The sequence below is a fragment of the Narcine bancroftii genome, chromosome 2 (assembly GCF_036971445.1).
Source record: "Narcine bancroftii isolate sNarBan1 chromosome 2, sNarBan1.hap1, whole genome shotgun sequence".
NCBI classification, from domain to species: Eukaryota; Metazoa; Chordata; class Chondrichthyes; order Torpediniformes; family Narcinidae; genus Narcine; species Narcine bancroftii.
Genome location: NC_091470.1, coordinates 117,377,932 through 117,405,087, shown reverse-complemented (window position 1 = coordinate 117,405,087; position 27,156 = coordinate 117,377,932). Strand labels below are relative to the sequence as shown.

Below are 27,156 nucleotides of genomic sequence, written 5' to 3'. Positions count from 1 at the left end.
CTGCTATGCCAACCATGCCATCCCAAGTCTGCCAAAGCACCCATCCAATGCTGCATGACTCAATACACTTTGAGAAGTTTGTAACTGTCAATCAACATACCAAGCTCCACGTCTTTAGGATGTAGGAGGGAACAGAAGCAATCAGTGAACCCAAGGGGTCATAGAAAGAATATAAAAGCTCCACCCAGACAGCATCTGAGGACACTGGAGTGGTGAGAAACAGCTCCATTTTCCCCCAGCTTCTCCTTTAAGGTACACTAAATGTCTGCACCAAGAAAGACCCATTACTATAATAACATTGGACAACGAAGATTTTTCTTCCTGAACACTTTTGAGTGTTTTTTTTTAAATGGATTTTGGGCTGCTGATCACGAAAATCATCTTAATTTTTTTTCTTATCACGCACCTTTTTTTAGCTGCAACCTATTTTGTGATTTCTCGTCATATTTTAAGACTACTTTAAGCCTACAAAATCACAAAGTGTAACTTGCCATTGAAAATGAATTTTCTGCATTCGCACTTGGACGTCTTCCCTGCTGATCTGGGTGCAGTCAGTGACGAACATAGTGAAAGATTTCACCAGGATATTATGACCATTGAAAAGCGGAATCAGGGCAACTGGAATCCGTCAATGCTGGCCGACTATCGTTGGACATTGACCAGAGAGGCATCAGATGCTTTTTAGGTCAGTTGAACTATTGCGTCAGCATCATTATGCGATTAAACATGCTAAATTCAACAAAAGTTAATTTAATGCTTCTCCAACTTCCTACATGATACAACAAATCAGCCTTATCATAATCCCCAATTTTGTTTTAAGGAAGTAAACTTTTATTAAAAAATTTGTAGTCCAGTGTAATCGATTGTCTTAATAAGTTGAAAGATATGCAGGCAATCATTTCAGACAAGCAAATAATACTGACAAGATACTAATAGATGAATTCCTGACATCAGCTGCAGATCTTCAGCTTCAATAATACAAAATGAAAAAAAAGCATCAAGAATGAAAACCTTAGGGCAAGTTCAGAATGCCACTGGCACAAGTTATGTCTGAAGCCAGATCCACATTAAACATGAAAGTCTGAATGTAGTAAAAAACACACAGAAAGGCTGGAGGAACTCAGCCGGTCTCACAACATCAATAGACGGTAAAGATATATTACTGTACCAACACTTCGGGCCTGAGCCCGTCTTCAAGGAATAAGCATATGACCTGAGCACAGTGCATCATCCAAAATGCAAGGGTACCTTTAAGTACAAAGTGTACCCTGTGCGATGACCTTGGAATGCTGCTGTACTTGAAATCATTCCTTAATGGCAATGACTGCCTTCAATAATGGTTCTCTATCGATTGCAGAATACTTGCAGAAATACCAGACAAATACCACAAATATTACTCCCAGCCATAGAGAAGATGTGTTGATACAAATGAAGAAGCAATTCTCAAAAAAAGCATGAAGATATTAAACAGAATGAGCACGCTGCTGTCAATTTTGCTACCAATATGTTACAGTGGTTCAGGGTCAAGATAATGCAGTATTAGATTTATCGTACACTATTGGGCTGACTTGATAACTCTCCACTTCATCTACCACAAGGCAAGGCCAATCCCAAAGGTAAAAGATAATTTATGTCATTTGGCTTTTAATAAAGAATCATGAACATCATCCAGACTTCCTTTTGCTTTTATACACACTGTCAGCTCTCTGAAAGTGTCCTCGGTTTTTCCAGAATTGCAGCACTAAGTGCTCTGCTCATCTACGTGATGAAATGCAAATATCTCAACTCAGCACCAAGTGTAATGCAGTACAAAATGCAAATTTGAAAACCATGGAGCTTTTAAATATAGAACAATCAATAGCTGTGAATAACTTGACTGTTGAAGTGAAATGGAATGGTTAGAAAATAATAAACTTCTGGTTCATCAATCTGCTAACATTTAACAAGAGATTAGATTTTCTCATACAAATCCCGGAGGAGCAACCTCTCAGCACCCAAGTCACTCAGAACTCAATGTTTCTCCTGACCTCTGTAGAAGGTTCATTCAATCATGTCCACAGCAGGGTTGGATTTTATGGTGCCCAGTTTTCTTAAAAATCCAATTCTTAAAAGTGAAAAGCAAGCCATTTCAAATTTCCATTAGCTGGGTCACAAAATGAGACCAGGTCACTATTTTGGGATTTGGACAAATAGAGCTACCCAGCGATTCACCAAGAGCATCACTCAGAAATGTTTCAACAAAACCACATCTCATGGTAGATGATATTAAAAAATGTTTGCGGCGAAGGATCTGCCAAGCAAAATCCTCTGTGTCTACAAAGATCGCAAGTTCAATCCCTGGTTCGGAGAAAGTGTGAAGATCTCGAAGTCAAAGGAGGAACAGGTTTAGAACTGGCCTTCATGCCCCTCTCGGATGGAGAGTGGGGAATGAAAGGTGCGCAAACGTAAAGAGTTGGCCTCATTTCCTATGCTACGGACTGGACGATGCCTTCTGCAGAATACTACGTACCTACAATACTTGGTTGAAAGAAGAAATACATTTATTTAGGATGCGCCATGAATGAAAACTCATGCAGGTAGAAATACTTTGGTGATGAACATGATATTTGCAAACCCTACTCCAGCATAATCCATCCCTTTAGGAGGACAACTTCAATATCTTTAGCATAACTTCATTCTTTAACTCTTAAAATAGACAGTGGAAGGACTATTTTCTCACAATAGGTTTGTAAAAATAGAAAGGTTACCATTAACTTCCCCAACTATTTCAGAGTTGCTGCATGTGCACCAGGAAAGGAGTTATTCAACCTCTACAACAATGAACTACTGAGATTTATATTCCTTCTCTCAGAGCCTAAAATTAGCTCTGTCTACGTTTTTTTCCTTAAGTTTAGGTTTGAGATTATTCATCACAAAATATTTAGTAGACGGAGAACAATTCATATATGAACACATTCATACAGCCACGTCTTGAGTACAATTTACAGAGTACAGGATTACAAATAAAAATCAATAAGCGCCAAGCAAGGGCAGCATGAGAGCTCTGTGATGGGGTTCATTCAGGAGCCTGATGACTGCAGGGAAGAAATTGTCTTTAAACCTGTTGTTGCGCGCTTTTGCACTCTTAATTGTATGTGGAAGAGGTCTCCAGGATGTGATGGATCTTTCAGTAAGTTGGTTGTCTTTTCCTGGCAGCAGGAATGGTAGATGGAGTCCACATAGAGAAGGGGAGATTTTGTTATTTTTTTGAGCTCTACTCAGTACTTTCTATGACTTTCATAGAAAGATAGAAAACTTAGAGTACAATACAGGCCCTTTGGCCCACAAAGTTGTGCCAAACATGTCCCTACCTAAGAAATAACTAGGCTTTTCCATAGCCCTCTATTTTTTTCACCTCCATGTGCCTATCCAGAAGTCTCTTAAAGGACCCCAATGTATCCTCCTCCATTACTGTTGCCAGCAGCCCATTCCATATGCCCACCACTCTCTTAAAAAAATTACCTGACATCTCCTTTGTTCCTACTCCCCAACACAGTAAATCAGTGTCCTCTAGGGGCAGGCATTTCAGCCTTGGGAAACAGCCTCCGACTATCTACAGGATCAATGCCTCTCATCATCTTAAACACCTCTATCAGGTCACCTCTCATTCTCCACTGCTGCAACGAGAAAAGGCTGAGTTCGCTCAATCTGCTTTCATAAGGCATGCTCCCTAAACCAGGCAGCATCCTTGTAAATCTCCTTTGCACCCTTCCTACGGCTTCCACATCCTTCCAGAAGTGAGGTGATCGGCATCTGAAGTAAAAACACAAAATGCTGGAGAAGCTCAGCAGGTCAAACAGTGTCCTTTATGTAACCAAGGTAAAGATACAGAACCGACGTTTTGGGCTTGAGCCCTTCATCAAGGTATGAGAAAATTCCAGCAGGCGTCCGATCGAAAGGATGGGGGGTGGGGGGGAAGAGGGGTGGCAAAGTCAGGAGATGATAAGTGGAGAAAGGAGGGAGGGGACAGCAGTGATGAGGGGGAGGGGGGATGACCGGGTGGGTGGAAGAACTGGAAAGACAGGAAAGGGGGGAGGGGAAAGAAAAGGTGAGCAGGTTTAATAGAAAGCAGAAATGTCAATGCCATCTGGCTGGAGGGTGCCCAGATGGAAAATAAGGTGTTGTTCCTCAAATGTGTGGGTGGTCTGGGTACTACTGCTCTTCCTTCACCAATGCGTTTAGTCATATCCTCAAAAAATTCCATCAGTTTCATGAGGCACGACCTGCCCTTGACAAAGCCATGATGACTATTCCTAATCACATTATACCTCTCCAAATGTTCATAAATCCTGACTCTATTGATTTACCAACCACTGAAGTAAGACTCACTGGTCTATAATTTCCTGGGCTTTCTCTACTCCCTTTCTTGAATAAAGGAACAATATCCACAACCCTCTAATCCCCCAGTACCTCTCCTGTCCCCATTGATGATTCAAAGATCATCGCCAGAGGTTCAGCAATCTTCTCCCTTGCCTCCCACTGTAGCCTGAGATACATCTCATATAGTCCTGGAGACATCCAACTTGATGCTTTCTAAAAGCTCCAGCACATCCTTTCTCTTAATATCTGCATGCTCAACCTTTCAAACTGCTGCAATCACCAAGATCATTTTCCATAGTGCATACTGAAGTATTCGTTAAGTACCTCTGCTATTTCTTCCAGTTCCATACATACTTCCCACTGTCAAACTTGCTAGTTCCTCCTCTTTCATGTGTTATTCTCTGGCTCTTCACATACTTGTAGAATGCCTTGGCGTTTTCCTTAATCCTGCCCATGGTCCTTTCTAACATTATCTGGCTCTCTGAACCTTCTGTAAGCTTACCCACACATATATTAATACCACCTTTGTACACCACAGTTCCTGTACCCTACCATAACTTCCCTGTCTCATTGGAATGTACCCATGAAGAACTTCACACAAATATCCCCTGAACATTTGCCACATTGTCTATTCCTATGTAAAGAAGATCGAATTATGATCACTATCTCCAAGCTGCTCTCCCGCTAAGAGATCTGATACCTGACCAGGTTCATTTCCCAATATCAAATCAAGTACAGACTCTTTTCTTGTCGGCTTATCTACAAGAAAACTCAGGTGATGGTTTGAAACCTTCCTGAACACACCTAACAAACTCCATCCCATCTAAACCCCTTGCACTAGGGAGATGCCAATCGATATTTGGGAAATTAAAATCTCCCATCACAACAACACAAAAACAAGCCTGTTTGGCCCTTCTAGTCCATGCCGAATGCCTTCTCCCATCTAGTCCCATTGACCTGCACTCAGCTCACAACCTTCCACACCTCTCATCCATATAGTTATCCAAATTTTCAAATCAAACCTGTATCTACCACTTCAGCTCATTCCATACTCCCACCACTCTCTGAATAAAGAAATTCCCTCTCATGTTTCCCCTAAACTTTTCCCTTCTCAATCCATGACCTCTTGTTTGAATCAGTGGAAAAGCCTGTCCACATTGACTCTATCTGTCCCACTTATAATTTTGAATACCTCTATCAAGTCATCCCTCAACCTTCTGCGCTACAGAGAATAAAGTCCCAGCCTGCCCAACCTTTCCCTGTAACTCAGGCAACATTCTTGTAAATATTCTCTGCACTCTCTCCATTTTGTTGATATCTTCCTATCTTTGGCTTGGCTTCGCGGACGAAGATTTAAGGAGGGGGTAAATGTCCACGTCAGCTGCAGGCTCGTTTGTGGCTGACAAGTCCGATGCGGGACAGGCAGACACGGCTGCAGCGGTTGCAGGGGAAAATTGGTTGGTTGGGGTTGGGTGTTGAGTTTTTCCTCCTTTGCCTTTTGTCAGTGAGGTGGGCTCTGCGGTCTTCTTCAAAGGAGGTTGCTGCCCGCCAAACTGTGAGGCGCCAAGATGCACGGTTTGAGGCGATATCAGCCCACTGGCGGTGGTCAATGTGGCAGGCACCAAGAGATTTCTTTAGACAGTCCTTGTACCTTTTCTTTGGTGCACCTCTGTCACGGTGGCCAGTGGAGAGCTCACCATATAACACGATCTTGGGAAGGCGATGGTCCTCCATTCTGGAGACGTGACCCACCCAGCGCAGCTGGATCTTCAGCAGCGTGGACTCGATGCTGTCGACCTCTGCCATCTCGAGTACTTCGACGTTAGGGATGAAAGCGCTCCAATGAATGTTGAGGATGGAGAAATTCGGCGATAAAAACTGCACACAATATTTAACATTAACATGACAACCCAACTCCTGTAATCAATACTCTGATTTATGAAGGTCAACATACCAAAAGCTTTCTTCACCACGTGTGACTCCTCTTTCAAGGAATTATGTACCAGAATTCCCAAATCCCTTTGTTCTACTGCACTCCTCAATTGTCCACCATTTAACGTGTATAACCTTTGCTGATTAATCCGACCAAAATGTAGCACCTCACATTTATCAGTATTAAACTCCATCTGCCAGCTTTCAGCCACTCTTATAACTGTCCTATATCCCACTGAAAGCTTTCATAACCTTCCTCGCTGTCCACAACACCACCAATCTTTGTACGATCTGCATACTTACTAATCCAATTTACCACCCTATGATCTAGAACAAGGATAGCCAACCTTTTAATTTTACATTTTTAATTTAGACATACAGCAACAGGCCATTTCGGCCTAGGTGTCCGTGGCGCCCAATTAACCTACACTCCTGGTTCGTACACGTGACCTAAAATGGCCTGTTGCCGTGCTGTATGTCTAAATTAAAAATGTAAAATTAAAAGGTTGGCCACCAGATCTAGATCATTAATATATATGACAAACTAACAATGGACCCAGTACTGATCCTGGGTGCACTTCAATAGTCACCGCCCTCCAATTTGACAAACAATTTTCCACCACTACTCTCTGGCATCTCCCATCATTCTTTGGCTTGGCTTCGCGGATGAAGATTTATGGAGGGGGTAATGTCCACGTTAGCTGCAGGCTCGTTTGTGGCTGACAAGTCCGATGCGGGACAGGCAGACACGGTTGCAGCGGCTGCAGGGGAAAATTGGTTGGTTGGGGTTGGGTGTTGGGTTTTTCCTCCTTTGTCTTTTGTCAGTGAGGTGGGCTCTGCGGTCTTCTTCAAAGGAGGTTGCTGCCCGCCAAACTGTGAGGCGCCAAGATGCACGGTTTGAGGCGATATCAGCCCACTGGTGGTGGTCAATGTGGCAGGCACCAAGAGATTTCTTTAGGCAGTCCTTGTACCTCTTCTTTGGTGCACCTATGTCACGGTGGCCAGTGGAGAGCTCGCCATATAACACGATCTTGGGAAGGCGATGGTCCTCCATTCTGGAGACGTGACCCACCCAGCGCAGTTGGATCTTCAGCAGCGTGGACTCGATGCTGTCTGCCTCTGCCATCTCGAGTACTTCGATGTTAGGGATGAAGTCACTCCAATGATTGTTGAGGATGGAGTGGAGACAACGCTGGTGGAAGCGTTCTAGGTGATGCCGGTAGAGGACCCATGATTCAGAGCAGAACAGGAGTGTGGGTATGACAACGCCTCTGTATACGCTTATCTTTGTGAGGTTTTTCAGTTGGTTGTTTTTCCAGACTCTTTTGTGTAGTCTTCCAAAGGCACTATTTGCCTTGGCGAGTCTGTTGTCTATCTCGTTGTCGATCCTTGCATCCGATGAAATGGTGCAGCCGAGATAGGTAAACTGGTTGACTGTTTTGAATTTTGTGTGCCCGATAGAGATAGTCATGGTGGGGAGCTGGCTGATGGAGGACCTCAGTTTTCTTCAGGCTGACTTCAAGGCCAAACATTTTGGCAGTTTCTGCAAAACAGGATGTCAAGCGCTGAAGAGCTGGCTCTGAATGGGCAACTAAAGCGGCATCATCTGCAAAAACTCGTTCACGGACAAGTTGCTCTTGTGTCTTGGTGTGAGCTTGCAGGCGCCTCAGATTGAAGAGACTGCCATCCGTGCAGTACCGGATGTAAACAGCGTCTTCATTGTTGAGGTCTTTCATGGCTTGTTTCAGCATCATGCTGAAGAAGATTGAAAAGACTGTTGGTGCGAGAACGCAGCCTGGCTTCACGCCATTGTTAATGGAGAAGGGTGGAGAAGGGTTCAGAGATTTCATTGCTGTATCTGATCCGACCTTGTTGGTTTTCGTGCAGTTGGATAACCATGTTGAGGAACTTTGGGGGGCATCCGAGGCGCTCTAGTATGATACCTGTGCCACGTGCTAGAGAGTTAGGAATAGGAAGATGTGGCAAGTGAATGCGTGACTGAAGAGTTGGTGCAGGGGGTTCGCAGGGGGAAGGTCTGATTGTACAAAAGGGACAGACTGCACCTGAACTGGAGGGGGACCGATATAATGACGGGCAGATTTGCTGGAGCTGTTGGGGAGGGTTTAAATGAGATTAATGGGGGGTGAGAATGAGAATGCGAGGAGTAGGGAGGAAGAACATCTAGATTTGAAGGGAGAGAGGAACCAGAATGTTAAAGTTAATGAAGGGTGGGGGGTAATAATAGATGGTAATAAAAGGAGTGAATATGGGGGACATTCTCAAGTGAATATATTTCAATGCAAGGAGCATGGTAAGAAAGGTGGATGAGCTTAGAGCATGGATTGACACATGAAAATATGATATTGAGGCCATCAATGAAACTTGGTTGCAGGAGGGGCATGTTTGGCAGCTAAATATTCCAGGATTCTGTTGCTTTAGGAGTGATAGAACATTCCTTGTTAGAGAAAACATTACAGTGGTGCAATGGCAGGATAGATTGGATGGTTAATCCAGTGAGGTGATTTGGGAATGAGTGGTGGACTAGCCTCGCCAAACGAACCCAGCTCAGCGCAGACATTGGCGACTTCAGGGGTTTTTAACGAGGCTCTAAAGGCTGTGTATGGCCCCTCACCCCAAGTCCAAAGCCCGTTGCGCAGCTCAGACGGCAAAGTCCTCCTCAGCGACAAGATCTCCATCTTCAACCGATGGTCAGAACACTTCTAATCTCTTTTCAGTGCCAACCGCTCAGTCCAAGAATCCGCCCTGCTCCAGCTCCCTCAACAGCCTCTAAGGCTAGAGCTGGATGAGGTCCTCACCCAGGAAGAGACATATAAGGCAATTGAACAACTGAAAAGTGGCAAATTAGCAGGTATGGATGGAATCCCCCCAGAGGTCTGAAAGGCTGGCGGCAAAACTCTGCATGACATACTGCATGAGTTTTTCAAGCTCTGCTGGGACCAAGGAAAGCTGCCTCAGTACCTTCGTGATGCCATCATCATCATCACCCTGTACAAAAACAAAGGCGAGAAATCAGACTGCTCAAACTACAGGGGAATCACACTGCTCTCCATTGCAGGCAAAATCTTCGCTAGGATTCTCCTAAATAGAATAATATCTAGTGTCGCCGAGAATATTCTCCCAGAATCACAGTGCGGCTTTCGCGCAAACAGAGGAACTACTGACATGGTCTATGCCCTCAGACAACTCTAAGAAAAGTGCAAAGAACAAAACAAAGGACTCTACATCACCTTTGTCGACCTCACCAAAGCCTTCGACACCGTGAGCAGGAAAGGGCTTTGGCAAATACTAGAGCATCTCCCATCTAACCATTGTTGAATCCACGTCAACATCTAATGCTTGAACCTTCCTAACTAACCTCTTGTGCGGAACCTTGTCAAAGCCTTACTAAAGTCCATATAGACAACATCCACAGCCTTCCCCTTGTCAACATTCGTAGTAACCTCCTCAAAATACTCTATAAGATTTGTTAAACATAATCTACCATTTTAACTACTCCTAATCAATCCCTGCCTTTCCAAATAATTGCATATATCATCTCTAAGAACACTCTCCATTAATTTACCCACCACCAACGTCCGACTCACAGGCCTATAATTATCAGGTTTACTTTCGGATCCTTTTTTTAAACAGCAGAACAACATGAGTCACTTTCCAATCCTCCAGCACCTCCCCCGTGGCCAGTGACATTTTAAATATTTCTGACAGGACCCCCCCCTCACTATGTGTACCCTAACCTCCCTCAGGGTCCAAGGGAATATCTTGTCAGGACATGGAGATCTATCCATCTTTATTCTCTTTAAAACAGCCAATACCACCTCCTCATTAATTTGTATATTATCCATGACCTCGCACTAGTTTTCCTTACTTCACCTGGCTCAATATTCCTTTCCTTACTGAATACTGAATAAAAAAAAACCTTAAAATTTCCCCCCATCACTTCTCACATACCCCTCTGATCCTCAAAGGGCCCAATTTTATCACTCACTATTCTTTTACTTTTAATGTACCTGCAGAAACCCTTTGGATTTATTTTTACCTTGCCTGTCAAAGCAGCCTCCTATCTCCTTTTAGCCTTTCTAATTTCTTTCTCTTTTTTTTTAAAAAAACACTCCTTATATTCCTCAAGCACCTCATTTATTCCCTCCCATTTATACCGGTTGTACACATCCCTCTTCCTCCAAACCAAATTCCCAATATCCCTTGAAAACCAAGGCTCCCTATATTTTCTAGCCTTTCCTTTAATCCTCACATGGACATACCAACTCTGTACTCTCAAACTTTCCTCTTTGAATCTCCTCCATATTTCTGTTACATCCGTCCCTGAAAATAAATGATCCCAATCCACATCTTCTAAATCCTTTCACATCTCCTCGAAATTAGTCTTATTCCAATCAAGAATCTCAACCTTAGCCAGCCCTATCCTTCCCATTAACCTAAAACTAATATTATTATGATCACTAGACCCAATGTGTCCCCAACACAAACCTCTGTCACCCAACCTATCTCATTCCCTAATAGGAGATCTAATACTGCCCTCTCTCTAGTCAGTTCTTCTATGTATTGATTTAGAAAACTTCCCTGAACACATTTGACAAACTCCAATCCATCCAGTCCTTATACTGGATGGATGTCCCAGCCAATGTGTGGAAAGTTAAAATCTACATTAATCACTACCCCCTCCATAAATCTTCGTCCGCGAAGCCAAGCCAAAGATGTTTATTATACATATATGTTATCTCCTTACAAATATGCTCCTCTAATCCTCTCAGCCCATTAGGCAGTCTATAATACACCCCCATTAGTGTTTTCATGCCTTTTCCATTCCTCACTTCCACCCAAATCGTCTCACTGGATTAACCATCCAATCTATCCTGCCATTGCACCACTGTAATGTTTTCTCTAACAAGCAATGTTCTATCATTCCTAAAGCAACAGAATCCTGGAATATTTAGCTGCCAAACATGCCCCTCCTGCAACCAAGTTTCATTGATGGCCTCAATTTCATATTTTCATGTGTCAATCCATGCTCTAAGCTCATCCACCTTTCTTACCATGCTCCTTGCATTGAAATATATTCACTTGAGAATGTCCCCCATATTCACTCCTTTTATTACCATCTATTATTACCCCCACCCCCCTTCATTAATTTTAACATTCTGGTTCCTCTCTCCCTTCAAATCTAGATGTTCTTCCTCCCTACTCCTCGCATTCTCATTCTCACCCCCGTTAATCTAGTTTAAACCCTCCCCAACGGCTCCAGCAAATCTGCCCGTCATTATATCGGTCCCCCTCCAGTTCATGTGCAGTCTGTCCCTTTTGTACAATCAGACCTTCCCCCTGCGAACCCCCTGCACCAACTCTTCAGTCACGCATTCACCTGCCACATCTTCCTATCCCTATCTCTCTAGCACGTGGCACAGGTATCAATCCTGACATTGCCACCCTTGAGGTCCTGCTTTTTAACTTCTTTCCTAACTCCATGCATTCTTTCTTCAGGACCTTATCCCCACTTCTATCTATGTCATTGGTCCCCACGTGAACCATGACACCTTGCTGCTCGCTCTCCCCCTCCAGAATGCTGTGAACTTGATCAAAGTCATCCCTGACCCTGGCACCAGGGAGACAACATACAAACCGGGAGCCCCGATCTCATGCAGCAAACCTCCCATCTACCCCCCTAACCAGCAAGTCCCCAATTACAAGAGCTCTTCTCTTTCTCCCCCCTTCCCTCCTGAGCCGAGGGGCCAGTCCCCATACCAGAGACCAGACCACTGCAACTTTACCCTGGTAGGTCATACCCAACAGTATCTAAAACAGAAGGGAATGGCCACAGAGGTGCTCTGCTCTGTCCATACATATTGCTGAAAATTAGGGTGCAAAGGTGAACAATCTACAGCACAAAATCTCAAAATTAAGGGACAAAGACTAACCAAAAAAAAAGGAGGAACCTGCATTGACGCATTCCAGCAGATTCAGACCCAGTTTTCATTTAACATGCGAGAGTAATTATTTTATTTGTAACCTTTTCGTGCTGCCTACACACATCCCAAAATTTGATTATGCTCCTGTACTTCATGACCTCGAAAAACAATAATATTCCCCTAAAATGACTCATGCTGTTAATCCAGGTTTAATAAGCAATAATCTGCAGTTAACGTCTGTGCCGAATATTTGCTCCCAATTTACTCATTTTAAATCAGCTTTTCAATAATTTGAAACCAGTTCAAGTGCGCATGAAGAGTGTTACAGTTGCCCCAAGCATTTATTTTCCTCACCATCCATTCAAGCAAGAAAATGCATTCCAAAATTCCGCTCTGTCCAGTTTCGATCATGAAGCACAAGTTAAATAGATTTTCACCCTTTCATACGATAATCACTCAGTAGAGTCACTGTGCAATACCAAATAACCTATAGCTTTCTTAACTAAATCTAAATGATCATCAACTCCATCTTTTTTTTTTGCAGTAACCACTATCAAGAAATAAATCCAGTAACCCAAACATCAAAGAGTGTATAGATTTTTGATTTGGATCAAAATTCCAAGCACACTTCCTATATTTGGCTCCATGATTTGCTGGAGGACATCAACATCCCTTCCGTTCACCTGCACAGGAATCCAATTACCACACAAATTTATAGGAGATGGCCTATGATGCTTACCTTCCATTAGCTGACGCAGACATAGTCAATCCTACCATGCAGTAAAAACACACCAAAATGTTTGAGGAACTCAGGAGGTCTTTTCAGCATCTATAGGAGAAAAAATATATTGCCAAAGTTTACAGCCCTGACCCCTTCTACCCAAGAAAGGACTGATTAACAAACAGCTCTCACTATTCCAAAGAAAAAATAGCAATGATAAAGTCATTTAGCTGGCAATGAAACCAAAACAATCTCCTCATAAAAGTACTATGCCCCATGTCCCCGATAAACACCCAAGAGGATGAGGTGCGACTTGCCTTCAGGAGACTAAATCCAAGGAAAACATCCAGTCCAGATGCAGTACTGAAAACCTGTGCTGACCATCTGGCCATTCACACAGACATCTTCAACATCTCACTCCGACAGGGCATTGTATCTACCGGTGTCAAACAGGCACTCAAGAAGAGTGTGGTAACCTGCCGAAACGACTACCAACCAGTGGCACTCACATCCACAGTGATTAAGTGTTTTGAGAGGCTGGTGTTGAATCATATCAGCTCCTGCCTGAGCAGCGACATGGATCTGCCCCCAATAACCTACCACAGCCATAGACCTGTGGCAGATCCCATCTCATTGGCTCTAGCAAAACTTTGGAACACCAAAGATGGACAGCAAAGATGCGCATATCAAGATGATCTTCACTGACTACAGTTCGGTATTTAACACCATCATCCCCTCAAAACTGATCAGCAAATTCCAAGACCTGGGCCTCAAGACCCCTCTGTGTAACTGGATCCTGGATTTCCTCATCTGCAGACCATAATCAGTACAGATTTCAAGAACCTCTCCACAATCTTCATAAGCACCACCAGACAATACAGAGCTGTGTGATTTACCCCACCCTGCCCTACTCCCTTTATACCAATGACTATGTGGCTCGATACAACAAAAACACCATTTACAAATTCGTGGAATAGTGGGTTGTATAAATAGGGGAGATGAGTCAGCAGACAGGAGGGAGATTGAAAACTTGGCTGAAAGGTATACCAACAACAACCTCTCACTCAATGTCACCAAAACCAAGGAGCTAATTGTTGACCAGGAAGGGAAAACCAGAAGGACACAATTCAGTGATCATTGTGGGAAAATCAGAGGGTGAGAAAATTAAAATTCCTAAGAGTCACCGTCTCGGAGGACCTTTCCTCCAGAACGTAGTGAAGAAAGCACATCAGCCCTGTACTTCTTCAGAAGTTTGTGGAGGTTTGATATGACATCAGAAATCTTGGCAAACTTCTACAGATGTGTAGTGGAAAGTGTGCTGACCAGCTGCATCACGGCCAGGTATGGAGGCACCAATATCTCTGAGCAGAAAGCACTGTAAAAGGTAGTGGACATAACCAAGTACTCAGAAAAAACTCTCCCCATCCTTAAGAAAATATACACGGAACGCTGCCGTTGGAGAGCAGCAGCAATCCACCCACCTAGGAGATGATCTGTTCTCACTGTTGCCATCAAGAAAGAGGCAGCGATGCCACAAGACTTGCACCAGGTTCAAGAACAGCTGCTACCCCTCCACCATCAGACTCCTCAATGACAAATTCAAAAGCCCCTTTTCCACTGGCATCCCAGTTAATTGGCTGTGGAGTGTCCTGGGGTAGGAAGCCCTTTGTGCCGTTTCTACTGGGCCACTCTTAACTGGGACACCAACTGCTTTTCCACTGCACGTACTCATCTCCGGGGATCGGGGTGTTCTACCTTCAAATGGAAACGGGTGACTTTCTGCTGTCCCTTTTCCACTGGTTTTATTAGCACGCCAGGGTCAGCAAACGCTGGGGATGTGAGTAGGGGTAGAGGCAGTTAATTCCCGATGTGAAATAACGTCATTTGACGCCAGTGTTCGGACATTGTTCCTTTTCCGCTGGACCCTGTCCCAGTAAATTCCCAGTTAATTCCTGGGACAGGGTGCCAGTGGAAAAGGGGCTAGAGCTTCATTTAAAGACTCTCTTCACATTATTTATTACTAAATATATTTTTCTGTATCTCAATTTATTTACATTTATTTCTTTGTACAGATTTCTCTCCACTGCATACAGTATGTGTCTTTTTTTCTTGAGTACACTTTACAGTTACTGATAAGTAGAAATTCTACCTGGCCCGCAGCAAAAAGTATTTCAGGAATTCATGTGATGTCATATATGTAATCTGACAATAAATCTGAATTTTGAACACCTTTCTTTCAGAGAACCTACAGCAGACAAGATACAACTCCTGTGGATAAAAAATAAATCTCTTCAGGATTCCAGTTAACTTTCTAGTAGCAGCAATTACTATTTATTGATAGCAGGCCTTTAATAAATCCCTTACTCAGGGGAATTAATTATACTGTTGGAAATATCACATTTCCCCAGAAAAGACTGAATTGCAAACATTTGGTTGAGATTCTAATCACAAGAAGGAACGGGTTTAATATACTGCATTATAAAGGCAATGAAACAAGGCACCAATAATATCCAATTAGAATGTTACTTGCAAGATACTATATTTACTTGATATGGAAACAACATTGTCAAGCAAGATGCAACCTATATTTTAATTCAAATATTTTGAAAATCCAGATGCTTTTTAAAATAATCCCCACTTATTTTTGGCATGATGGTTCAATTCACAATAGGTTTCTCATCAAATGCAAGAATTTTGAACCGAAACCTAAAAATGGTTGTGTCTAGGCAATTACGTGTGAGCTCATTAAAGTGACAATAATGAGCAAATATCCAATCCTTCCACATTTTATTCAAGATGATCTTGTTCCTCCCCTTGATAATGTTTAGATTAATTAATACCTTTATATTTGTCTTTTTTTAATAACAGTTTCTGTCTTTTCACTAGGTTATGTCTCCCCCTGTAGATTTTTCTGCTGTAATGTAGCACCAGTTCAGCTTGGCCTCTGCACTGGCTGTTTGAATTCACACCTTAGGATTCCTAAATGCTTTAGAAAGCCCCCTTTACGACAGCCAGTCGTGCAAGGGACCAACTTCCTCAAAAGTTACCCCAAAACATAAACAACTGCATAGATGAATGCCTAACATTTTTACAAACGAGACACGCTCTTGAGTTCTGTTATATTCACATTTCTGATTCACTGTTGATTATTAGCTTGGTGAAAACAGCCCTCATTAAATATCTTGAATTTAATCAATATTTACACCTGACCCTTAAACATTACAATTATATTTCTGATACTTTAAGAAAATATCATCAGCTCCCATTGACATCAAACATAATAGTTTACATCTTTGAATACACGCATCTTTTAAGCAACAGGGTAGTTGGTATTATAATAGCAAAGATGGCTGCAAAAGACTGCAGCAGGATCTTGGTTGGGCAGAGGAGCAGTTGATGGAATTTAATAAAGAAATAGGAGGTGTTGCATTTTGGGAAGTTGAACACGAGTCAGGCCTACACAGTGAATGGTATTGAGCAGATGGATCTAGGCATACAGATACATAGTACCCTTGAAAGTGGTATCACAGGTAGATAGGGTGATCACAAAGGCTTTCGGCCCGTTGGGCTTCATCAAGCAGAGCACTGAGATTGGGAGGTCATGTTGTAATTGTACAAGAGCAAAAATGGCGGTGCTGCCAGAGTCACAGCAACGACAGATCTGGTGCGACCCGCAGGGAGCAAGTAGCAGAGATACAGCGCTCCTGTGGGGTCCAACCGCCAGTCAATTGCTTCAAGCTTTGAACAGCCCATTAGAGGAGCTGACAGTGGTTTTATTTATAATCCCATGACCATGGGGTCTGCACCCAAGTTGGTGGTGCCTCTTACCGGCAGCAGCCATGAGGGGTCGCAGACTCCAGGGGAGCAGAGTGCTAGAGTTGGGCCCAGAAAATGTGGCTGAAAGACCAATGGATGCGGCGGGTTGCTGGCAACTCACGGCGAGGAACCCACGGAGGCTGATGGCTGCTGGAGACTGCTATCAAGGGACTCATCCCAGGCTGCAGATAGCTGGAGACTGGCTCAAAGCTGGCTGAAGGGGTACCAGCTATCGGAACTGGAATGCAAGGGGGTGCCAAAGGCACTGAAGGGTTCCTGATCACATCGGAGGTTTTGATCTGCCGCCAATAACTTGGACTGGACTCAGTGTGGCTACGGAGGCTGCGGAAGAGCTGGAGACGAATCTACTGACACTCGGTGTCTCTGGGGGGGACTCTCTTTTGCTTCTATTTCTCTGACTCTTGCATTTCAGGCAATTTCTGTCAATGGTGAATCGGTCTGCCCTACATTGGGCAAAAGCAATTTCACTTAATATGACATGGTTTTATCTCAATGACAATAAAATTAATCTTGAAAGTTGGCAAAGACCCATTTGGAGTGTTGTGTTTAGATTTGGTTCCCCTTGCAACAGGAAACATGTCGTCCATCTGGAGAGAGTGCAGAGAAGATTTATGAGGCTCTGGCAAGGACCCAGGGGACTGAGCTATAGGGAGACGTTGAGCAGGTTTGGGCTACAAGGGATCAGAAAATGTGAAACTGTTTCTCTATTGTGCACAAAGACGGATATGCTTCAATTTTCGACATTAATGAAGAGGAATGAAAAACAGGAACAGTCCCCATGGTGGTAAAAGTACCCAAGATTGTTGATACTCTCTCAACAATTCAACAAGAATGGAGACAACAAGTATAAATAAACCAGAAGGTCAACAAGAGGTTTATCAGTGAATTCTGCTTTCTAACTCTGACTACTTCAAAGATATGAGATTCCTTCACCTTTTCCCAGAACAGGAAGGAGTTCATTCCATACTGTGGTCTGCAGGAATACAAGAGAATCCGTAGTGGGGAGAAGCCAATTGCCTGTTCCCAGGGCAGAACAGAGTCACTCAGTCCTCCAACCGACTGGCACACCAACATATTCTCATCAGGGAGAGACCTCTGTGTGTGACATAGACTTCCAGGTTCCTTTATTGCCACTTTTATTAACTTTTCTTTGCTCGTTAAGGCACATAAAGAGAGACCACTAGCCCAATGCCCCTACCATGAAGAGAAACAAAAGCAAGTGACCCTTCAGAGATAGAGTGTCCGAGATTCTCACCATCTCATGCACCCTCGCAGCTTCAATACCGCACGGCCACCTGACCATTCTAGTGCTAAAGCCAAGCTACAGTGTCTGAGACTCCATCCTCGGCCCCTGGGTGTGAACCCCCGGTACCCAAGAAGAGTAGTGTGAGCTGCCTCAACAACTATTGCCCAAATCCACCAACGTTTACTGAGATGAAATGCTTTGAGAGGCTGGTCATGGCCAGAATTAATACGTACCTAAGCAAAGATCTGGACCCACTGCAATTCACCCATCAACACAATCGCTCCACAGCAGATGCAATATCGCTGGTTCTCAATTCAGATCTGGATCACCTCAAAAACAGAAATTCATACATACAGCTGCTCTTCATCAACTACAGCTTGGCCTTCAACACCATTATTCCCTCAGTGTTGGTCAAGAAGCTACAAACTCTAGGTTTCTGTACCCCCTTCAGCAACTGGATCCTTGACTTTCTCATCGGAAGACCATAGTCAGTACGAATTGTAAACAACATCTTCTCCTCACTGATTAGCAACTCAGCTGCACCCCATGGATGTATGCTTAGCCCACTGCTCTACTCATTATACACCCACAATTGTGTGGCCAGGCACAATTCCAAATTTACTGATGGCACTACAGTTGTCGGCAGAATCACAAACGGCCATGAGGAGATAGATCAGCTCATTGAATGGTGTAATGACAACAATCTTGCGCTCAACGCAAAACCAAGGAGATGATTGCGGACTTCAGGAAGAAGTCTGGGGAACACGACCCATTCCTCATCAAGGACTCAATAGTGGAGAGGGTCAAGAACTTCAAATTTCTGGGTGTTAACATCACCAAGGATCTGTCCTGGAGCCTCCATGTTTTTTTTTGTTTTTCTTTTTATTTATTTTTTTTCACACCATAAATCACATTAGCCATGATATACACTGTTTCTTTTTCACACATATACAGTGACTTTTTCTCCCCCCCCCTTTCCTCCCAAACCACCCCCCCACCCCCACCTCTCATCCATTTTAGGTATACAATCTAGGTTGCATTAAGCCAGACAGACAATGTTGTCATTCAACAAAATTACACCAGAAATTCTACTGAGTCCATTCTTTTCTTTCCTTCTCCTTCCATCAACTTAGGTAATGTTTGTCCCCGGTAGGTTTTCGCTATTGTATTTAATGTAAGGCTCCTATACTTGTTCGAATATTTCAATATTATTTCTTAACCTATATGTTATTTTTTCTAATGGAATACATTTATTCATTTAAATTTAGTAGTTTCTTCCTTTTAATTTGGTTATGTATTCCATTAATATTTAAAGACATATAGTTCAGCGTAGCCCTTCTATATTTTGTTTATCTTCTCTTTCCGTTTTTCCATCATTACCTTTCCTCCTTTTCCATTTCTGTTTTCTTATTTTCAACTCTTTATAAGACAACATTCCTACAACATCCAACATTTTCCTTATTCTCCTATTTCTATCTTATTTATCCCCAATCTCCCCTTCACCTCCTGAGTTGTCCTTTATCCCTTGTCGGACAACCACATCTCCCCTCTCCATTTGGATTTGCGAATCCACTCGCAAGCGTCAACTGATTTTGCAGTGACCGCTATTTCCCCCCACCCCGCCTCCCCCAGAAAAGATTTCACTTTTCATATGTCACAAAGGTCACTCTTTTAATTCCCTCCTTATTCTCTCTATTCCATTACCTTCCCTTATTAATTCTTGTCTATACTATCTATATTTTCCTCTAAGTACAGATACATTCATGTATGCTCATTGTCTCTATTCACTCTTATACCTCTTTACCCGCATACATATCAATCGTGATCATTTTTACTCTCATTACCCGTCTTCATCCCTCAGTCTATTTTTGTCTTTACCCACATACATATCAATCGTGATCATTTTAACTCTCATTACCCGTCTTCCTCCCTCAGTCTATTTTTGTAATTGTTCTGCAAATTTTCGTGCTTCTTCTGGATCCGAGAATAGTCTGTTTTGTTGTCCTGGAATAAATATTTTCAATACCGTTGGATGCTTTAGTATAAATTTATACCCTTTCTTCCATAAAATCGCCTTTGCTGTATTGAACTCTTTTCTCTTCTTTAGGAGTTCAAAACTTATATCTGGATAAATGAAGATTTTTTGCCCTTTATACTCCAGTGGTTTGTTGCCCTCTCTTACTTTTTCCATTGTCTTCTCCAGTACCTTTTCTCTTGTAGTATATCTTAGGAATTTTACTACAATAGATCTTGGTTTTTGTTGTGGTTGTGGTTTAGAGGCCAATACTCTATGTGCCCTTTCTATTTCCATTTCTTGCTGTAGTTCTGGACATCCTAGGGTCTTAGGGATCCACTCTTTTATAAACTCCCTCATATTCTTGCCTTCTTCATCTTCCTTAAGGCCCACTATCTTTATGTTATTTCTTCTGTTATGATTTTCCATTGTATCTATTTTTTGAGCTAGTAGTTCTTGTGTCTCTTTAGTTTTTTTATTAGATTTCTCCAATTTCTTTTTTAAGTCTTCTACCTCCATTTCTGCTGCTACTGCCCGCTCTTCCATCTTGTCCATTTTCTTTCCCATTTCTGTTAAGGTCATCTCCATTTTATTTATTTTCTCTTCTGTGTTGTTTATTCTTTTTCTTAAATCCTTAAATTCCTGTGTTTGCCATTCTTTAAATGACTCCATGTATCCTTTAATAAGAGCAAGTATATCCTTTACCTTGCCTTTCTTTTCTTCTTCTATTTCCCTGTACTCTTCCTCTTCCTCTGGGTTGGCCATCTGTTGTTTCTTTGGTGCCCTTTCCTTCTCTTCTTTCTTGTTTCTATTGTCTTCTGTGGTCTCTTCTTGCTGCAGGTGTTCTGCAGCTGTCGTTGCCGGCTGTGGAGATCGACTCCCCAGCTGGTCCTCCCTCCCGTCGGTGTGTTTTTTTTCATTCGCATCGCGCATGCGCGGTTGCGTACTTTTACTCGGCTCTGCGAGCCATTTTTGTAGTCCATTATTTACCGACCTGAAGGAGCGGGTTTCTCTCTCCGCAGCGGGCCTCTTCGGACAGGTAAGGCCTTCACCTTTTTCCTCCTTTGTCTTCTCTTCCTCTCTTCTTACCGTTGCTTTCGATTTTTCTTTTTTTGTCACCATCTTCTTTCCACCTTAATACTCACTTTTCTGTAACTTTTATTTCTGTGCCTTTGTGTTTTCCTTTGTTTTTCCCGACTTTTCTGGAGAGGGCTGGAGTTCACCGTCCGGCCACTACTCCATCACGTGACTCCTCCTGGAGCCTCCATGTTGACGCAATAACAAAGAAGGCTCACCAGCGGCTATACTTTGTGAGGTGTCTTGAGGAAATTTGGTACATCACTGAAGACTCTCATAAACTATTACAGGTGTACCATGGAGAGTTCTCTGGCTGGTTGCACCACTGCCTGGTTCAGAGGCACCAACTCTCAGGAGAAGAATAAACTCCAGAGGGTTGTTAACTCAACCTGCGATATCACAGGCACCAGACTTCACTCCATCAAGGACATCTACATTAGGCAGGGTCTTAAAAAAGCAGCCTCTATCCTCAAAGACCCCCACCACCCAGGCCATGCCCTCTTCACTCTGCTACAATGGGGAAAAGACGAGCACTCAGCGGCACGACAGCTTCTTCCCCGCTGCCCTCAGATGCCTGAATAATCAATGAACCAAACACACTGCCTTATTTTTTGTGGACTTTTATCTTTTTACTTATAGTAATGTCGTAAGATAGTTATAAAATAAATGTTTGGACTGTGATGCTGCTGCAACCCACCAAATTCCACGACTCGTTCACGTCTATCTATAAATTCTGATCCTAAGCAGTCAGCGCCCGAGGCTTTCCAGCAGCCCTGCTCACCATCGGTACTTTCACAAACCCTAGTCATGATACTTGGTTCCCATGAGCTGGTCTTCAAATGTCCACAGCCCGGTGTGAGGCCTTCAGCTGCTGAGGGCCTCACTACTGTGGCCTCCTACGTGGTAGAGTCCTCTCCCAGGCTTCTCCCTCTCAGTGGGGTGGCTCTCTGATGCCATGCGCCAGCCCACGACCTTTATGGTCGGGCCTGCCGAGCATGGGCCACCATACTGGGCACAGACCCTCCACAGAATACTCAATAGTGTTGGAGAAACCTAGCAAGTCATGTTGCATCCATTGGAAGTAAAGATACCAATTTTTCAGGCCTGTTTTTCCTATTACCTGACAAAGGTATCAGCAGATGTTTTGTTTCACTCTAACAGACCCCACTGAGTTCTCCAAAGCTGAAATGAACCCCATTCTGCCCTTTGCCTTCCCATATTCTGCAGACACCCGTATCTACGGTCTTTCACAACAGGGCAGGATGGGTAATAGGTGTACCTTTTAAACGATAACTTTCATTAAGGCCACATCACGAAGCAATGTGGGAAACAGAGAGATCCAGGGGAAGTGTAGGGAATGGTAGCCTTGCTATCGGGCTATTGGTCGAGCAATCCAGAGATTCTGACCGATATCTAGAGGTGAACAGAACATTTGGATGCAAATGGTCCACAGGGCTTAGCGATGGGGGTCACTTCTTTTCACAACTTGGATGAGGGATTAAATAACTTTGTGGCCATGTTTGTGGATGATATAAAGATCGATGGAGGGGCAGGTAGCATTGAGGTAGCAATGAATCTGCAGGAGAACTTTGACAGGTTAGGAGAAGGAAATGCAGATGGGGAACAGAGCAGAGAAGTACATGATCATACACTTTAGTGGAAAGAATAAAGATGTAGACTATTTTCTAAATGGGCAACAAGTTCAGAAATCAGAGGCTCGGACAGACTTGGGAGTCCTCACACAAGACTCCCTAAAGGTCAACTTGTATATAGAGTCACTGGAAGGAAGACAAATGGAATGATGGCATTCATTTCGAGAGGAATAGGATATAAAAGCATAGATGTGAACCTGAGGTTCTACAAGGTATTGGTCAGACCGCACTTGGGAGGTGCTTTGAGCTTCATAGATGAGGAGGCTTCATATATGATGGCATTGGAGGTTTACAAGGATGATCCCTGGAGTGAAAGGGTTTTCATACGAGGAATGCTTGGTGGCTTGGAGTTTAGAAGAATGAAGGGGAATCTCATTGAAACCTATCGACTAATGAAAGCCTGGATCTGATGGATGTGGCAAGGATGATATGATGGGGGAGTCTGGGACAAAAGGGCACATCCTCAGAATACAAAAAAAAACTTCCCTTGTGGAGGAATTTCTTCACCCAGTGAATGAGTGCAATTTGATGCCCTGTTTAGCAGAGGAGGCCAAGCCATTGGGTATGTTTAAGATGGAGTTAAGTCGGTTCTTGATTAGGAAAGGATTAAATGGGAGAAGACAGGAGAAAGGGGTTGAAAAGTATTGCAAATCAGCCATGGAGGAACAGACTTGATGGGCCAATTGGATTAATTCCACTCTCATGTCTTATGGTCTAAAAATCACACTTGCGTTGCCGGGAACTTGAATCATGCATTAAATTGGAATAAGATGGGGACAGTAATGGTGAGTATAAAAACACAAAAACTTGTGCCACACGCCAATGCCTTTTTGTAAAAAATCTGCCGTCCACATCTCGTTTGACTGGACACAACACCTGCCTGTGGGAGGCGCATTAAGAGTACTGCTATCTCAGTGCCAGGGACCTGGCTTAGATTCTGTGTGGAATTTGCGCATTCTCTCTGCGAAGGAGCGCGTTTTTAACTCCCGGTGCTCTGACTTCCGCCCAACATCCTGGGAACATGCTGGTAGATAAATTGGCCATTGAAATGTGCTCCCTATTAGATGTGGCTGGCAGTAAAATTGTGAGATAGAAGAAAGACTAGGTTACAGGGATGTTAGTGGGCAGATGAGATGGCTGGAAATGTTCTGACAGCCAGCATTGGCACAATGGGGGAAGCAGCTTCCTTCTATGTTGAAAAGAAGTATACTTTTATATGAAGACTACTTTTTGAAAGTTCTTTGGCTCAGCACTCAGATTAAGGGCAATTATGTATGGGCAAAGTACATCAGAATGGACATGAAATGTACAAGTGCCCATATCCACACTGATTCAGAAGTACCACATTAAAAATTAGTAAATCAGGAAGAAAGATTTTACAGGAAGGAATACAAGAATCCACACATGAGAACATTGGATCCTTTGGCATTGCACATACAAGCATCAAGACCACAGGTGAAATTAAGGTCGAGAAAAGGTGCATGTCAATCAATAATAAAACTATATTAATACAAAGCACACAGCACTACCTCACAGGCCATGGTTCCCCCTCCTATTCCTCCCTCATCCACCTCCTTCTCTACCTAACATTCCCACAGCCCCCTCCTCTCCTCTACCTAACAGCCCCCTCCTCTCCTCTACCTAACAGCCCCCTCCTCTCCTCTACCTAACAGCCCCCTCCTCTCCTCTACCTAACAGCCCCCTCCTCTCCTCTACCTAACAGCCCCCTCCTCTCCTCTACCTAACAGCCCCCTCCTCTCCTCTACCTAACAGCCCCCTCCTCTCCTCTACCTAACAGCCCCCTCCTCTCCTCTACCTAACAGCCCCCTCCTCTCCTCTACCTAACAGCCCCCTCCTCTCCTCTACCTAACAGCCCCCTCCTCTCCTCTACCTAACAGCCCCCTCCTCTCCTCTACCTAACAGCCCCCTCCTCTCCTCTACCTAACAGCCCCCTCCTCTCCTCTACCTAACAGCCCCCTCCTCTCCTCTACCTAACAGCCCCCTCCTCTCCTCTACCTAACAGCCCCCTCCTCTCCTCTACCTAACAGCCCCCTCCTCTCCTCTACCTAACAGCCCCCTCCTCTCCTCTACCTAACAGCCCCCTCCTCTCCTCTACCTAACAGCCCCCTCCTCTCCTCTACCTAACAGCCCCCTCCTCTCCTCTACCTAACAGCCCCCTCCTCTCCTCTACCTAACAGCCCCCTCCTCTCCTCTACCTAACAGCCCCCTCCTCTCCTCTACCTAACAGCCCCCTCCTCTCCTCTACCTAACAGCCCCCTCCTCTCCTCTACCTAACAGCCCCCTCCTCTCCTCTACCTAACAGCCCCCTCCTCTCCTTCCCACTTCAACCCTCCCTCCCTCCTTCCTTCCTGCCCCTACCCTTCTTCCCAGCCCTCCTTCCCCTCTTGCCCAGCCCTCCTTCCCCTCTTGCCCAGCCCTCCTTCCCCTCTTGCCCAGCCCTCCTTCCCCTCTTGCCCAGCCCTCCTTCCCCTCTTGCCCAGCCCTCCTTCCCCTCTTGCCCAGCCCTCCTTCCCCTCTTGCCCAGCCCTCCTTCCCCTCTTGCCCAGCCCTCCTTCCCCTCTTGCCCAGCCCTCCTTCCCCTCTTGCCCAGCCCTCCTTCCCCTCTTGCCCAGCCCTCCTTCCCCTCTTGCCCAGCCCTCCTTCCCCTCTTGCCCAGCCCTCCTTCCCCTCTTGCCCAGCCCTCCTTCCCCTCTTGCCCAGCCCTCCTTCCCCTCTTGCCCAGCCCTCCTTCCCCTCTTGCCCAGCCCTCCTTCCCCTCTTGCCCAGCCCTCCTTCCCCTCTTGCCCAGCCCTCCTTCCCCTCTTGCCCAGCCCTCCTTCCCCTCTTGCCCAGCCCTCCTTCCCCTCTTGCCCAGCCCTCCTTCCCCTCTTGCCCAGCCCTCCTTCCCCTCTTGCCCAGCCCTCCTTCCCCTCTTGCCCAGCCCTCCTTCCCCTCTTGCCCAGCCCTCCTTCCCCTCTTGCCCAGCCCTCCTTCCCCTCTTGCCCAGCCCTCCTTCCCCTCTTGCCCAGCCCTCCTTCCCCTCTTGCCCAGCCCTCCTTCCCCTCTTGCCCAGCCCTCCTTCCCCTCTTGCCCAGCCCTCCTTCCCCTCTTGCCCAGCCCTCCTTCCCCTCTTGCCCAGCCCTCCTTCCCCTCTTGCCCAGCCCTCCTTCCCCTCTTGCCCAGCCCTCCTTCCCCTCTTGCCCAGCCCTCCTTCCCCTCTTGCCCAGCCCTCCTCCTCCTTCCTTGCACAACCCTCTCTCCATACTTTATGTGCTCGTTCCCCTGCCACCTTGTCCATCCCCTTCCTCCCGGTCTCTCACCAACATTGGCAGCCCGAACCTCGCCGTCTTGCTCCTCCTCAGTCGGTCCATTTCGCGGACACACAGTAAACGGCAGCCTGGGCGGTGGGGGAGCCCTTTCACGGCTGCACACACCCCGCTCTGTCGGGACACCAGCAATATCATCCGGCGGAGATCGCTCAACGCTCACCATTCGGTCCGCTGCAAATGGAGCCACTGTCTGCACTGCAACCCCCTTTCAACCAACTTCAACGTAGTTAATTTAAAGTGAGCATTACACTCATTCAATTAGAACAGGATATTTACACATGACTCCTTCCTGGCACCTGTGGTCCAAAGATGCATGATCCAGGTTGAGCAAACTCAGGCAAACTGTCAGTAGGTCTGAGGAGGAGAACCCTGGATCTTCCAAGTCGCAGAGTGGTAGGTCAACATCAGGTTGCCACATTTAAAAAAAAATGCTATTGAGAATTGTTGCGTAGATAAGAGCTCGCACTCGACTGGAGGGAGAACTAATGCTTTCATGAACATGCTTCAGAGGGGTTCTGGGTTTAGGTGGGAAACCTCTCCCCAGGGAGAGGAGGCGGGACCAATCGTCAGTACAGTACACTTCAAGTGAATTCCAGTTCACTACATTCACCACTTCCTTCAGAATTAAGGGTCTGTGGATGAAGAGAACAAGGATCAGAAGCCGGTAATAGACACAGAAGAGAAATATTTACAATACTATTAACAGATTAGGCAGTCCAGGGGTCTGGAGATCCTGGTGGAGTGCCTTAGCACCAGGGGGGCCTTCGGCTCTTTGAGTGTCCTGGGTAGTGGGCTGGGGCTCCGGTTCGATGATAGAAGAGGGTTCTCTCTCCTCCTGAACCGGGTTCCCTGAGGCCCTGGGCGGGGATGGGGAAAAAGAACATGGTAGCTCGTGGGGCACCTGAGGCCATGGACCTTTTGTTCCGGTGGGTGCCAGGTCCTTGATGGAGATGGTGTCCTCCCTGCCATCTGGGTACTCCATGCAGGCATACGTGGGGTTGGCATGGAGCAATTTCACTCTCTCCACCAGAGAGTTGGTCTTGCTTC

At 44.9% G+C, this 27,156-nt stretch overlaps 1 protein-coding gene across 2 annotated transcripts in view; it reads right to left on the bottom strand.

The window, feature by feature from the left end:
- cox16 (cytochrome c oxidase assembly factor COX16) overlaps positions 1 to 26,259 on the bottom strand; it is a 92,767-nt gene extending 66,508 nt beyond the window's left edge. For both annotated transcript variants that reach the window (XM_069915292.1, XM_069915293.1), the window contains exon 1: positions 26,101 to 26,259. In XM_069915292.1, the coding sequence (XP_069771393.1) occupies positions 26,101 to 26,244 (144 nt within the window). In that variant the 5' untranslated portion in view covers positions 26,245 to 26,259. The remainder of the gene's footprint in view (positions 1 to 26,100) is intronic.
- Between the last annotated feature and the right edge of the window lie 897 nt (positions 26,260 to 27,156).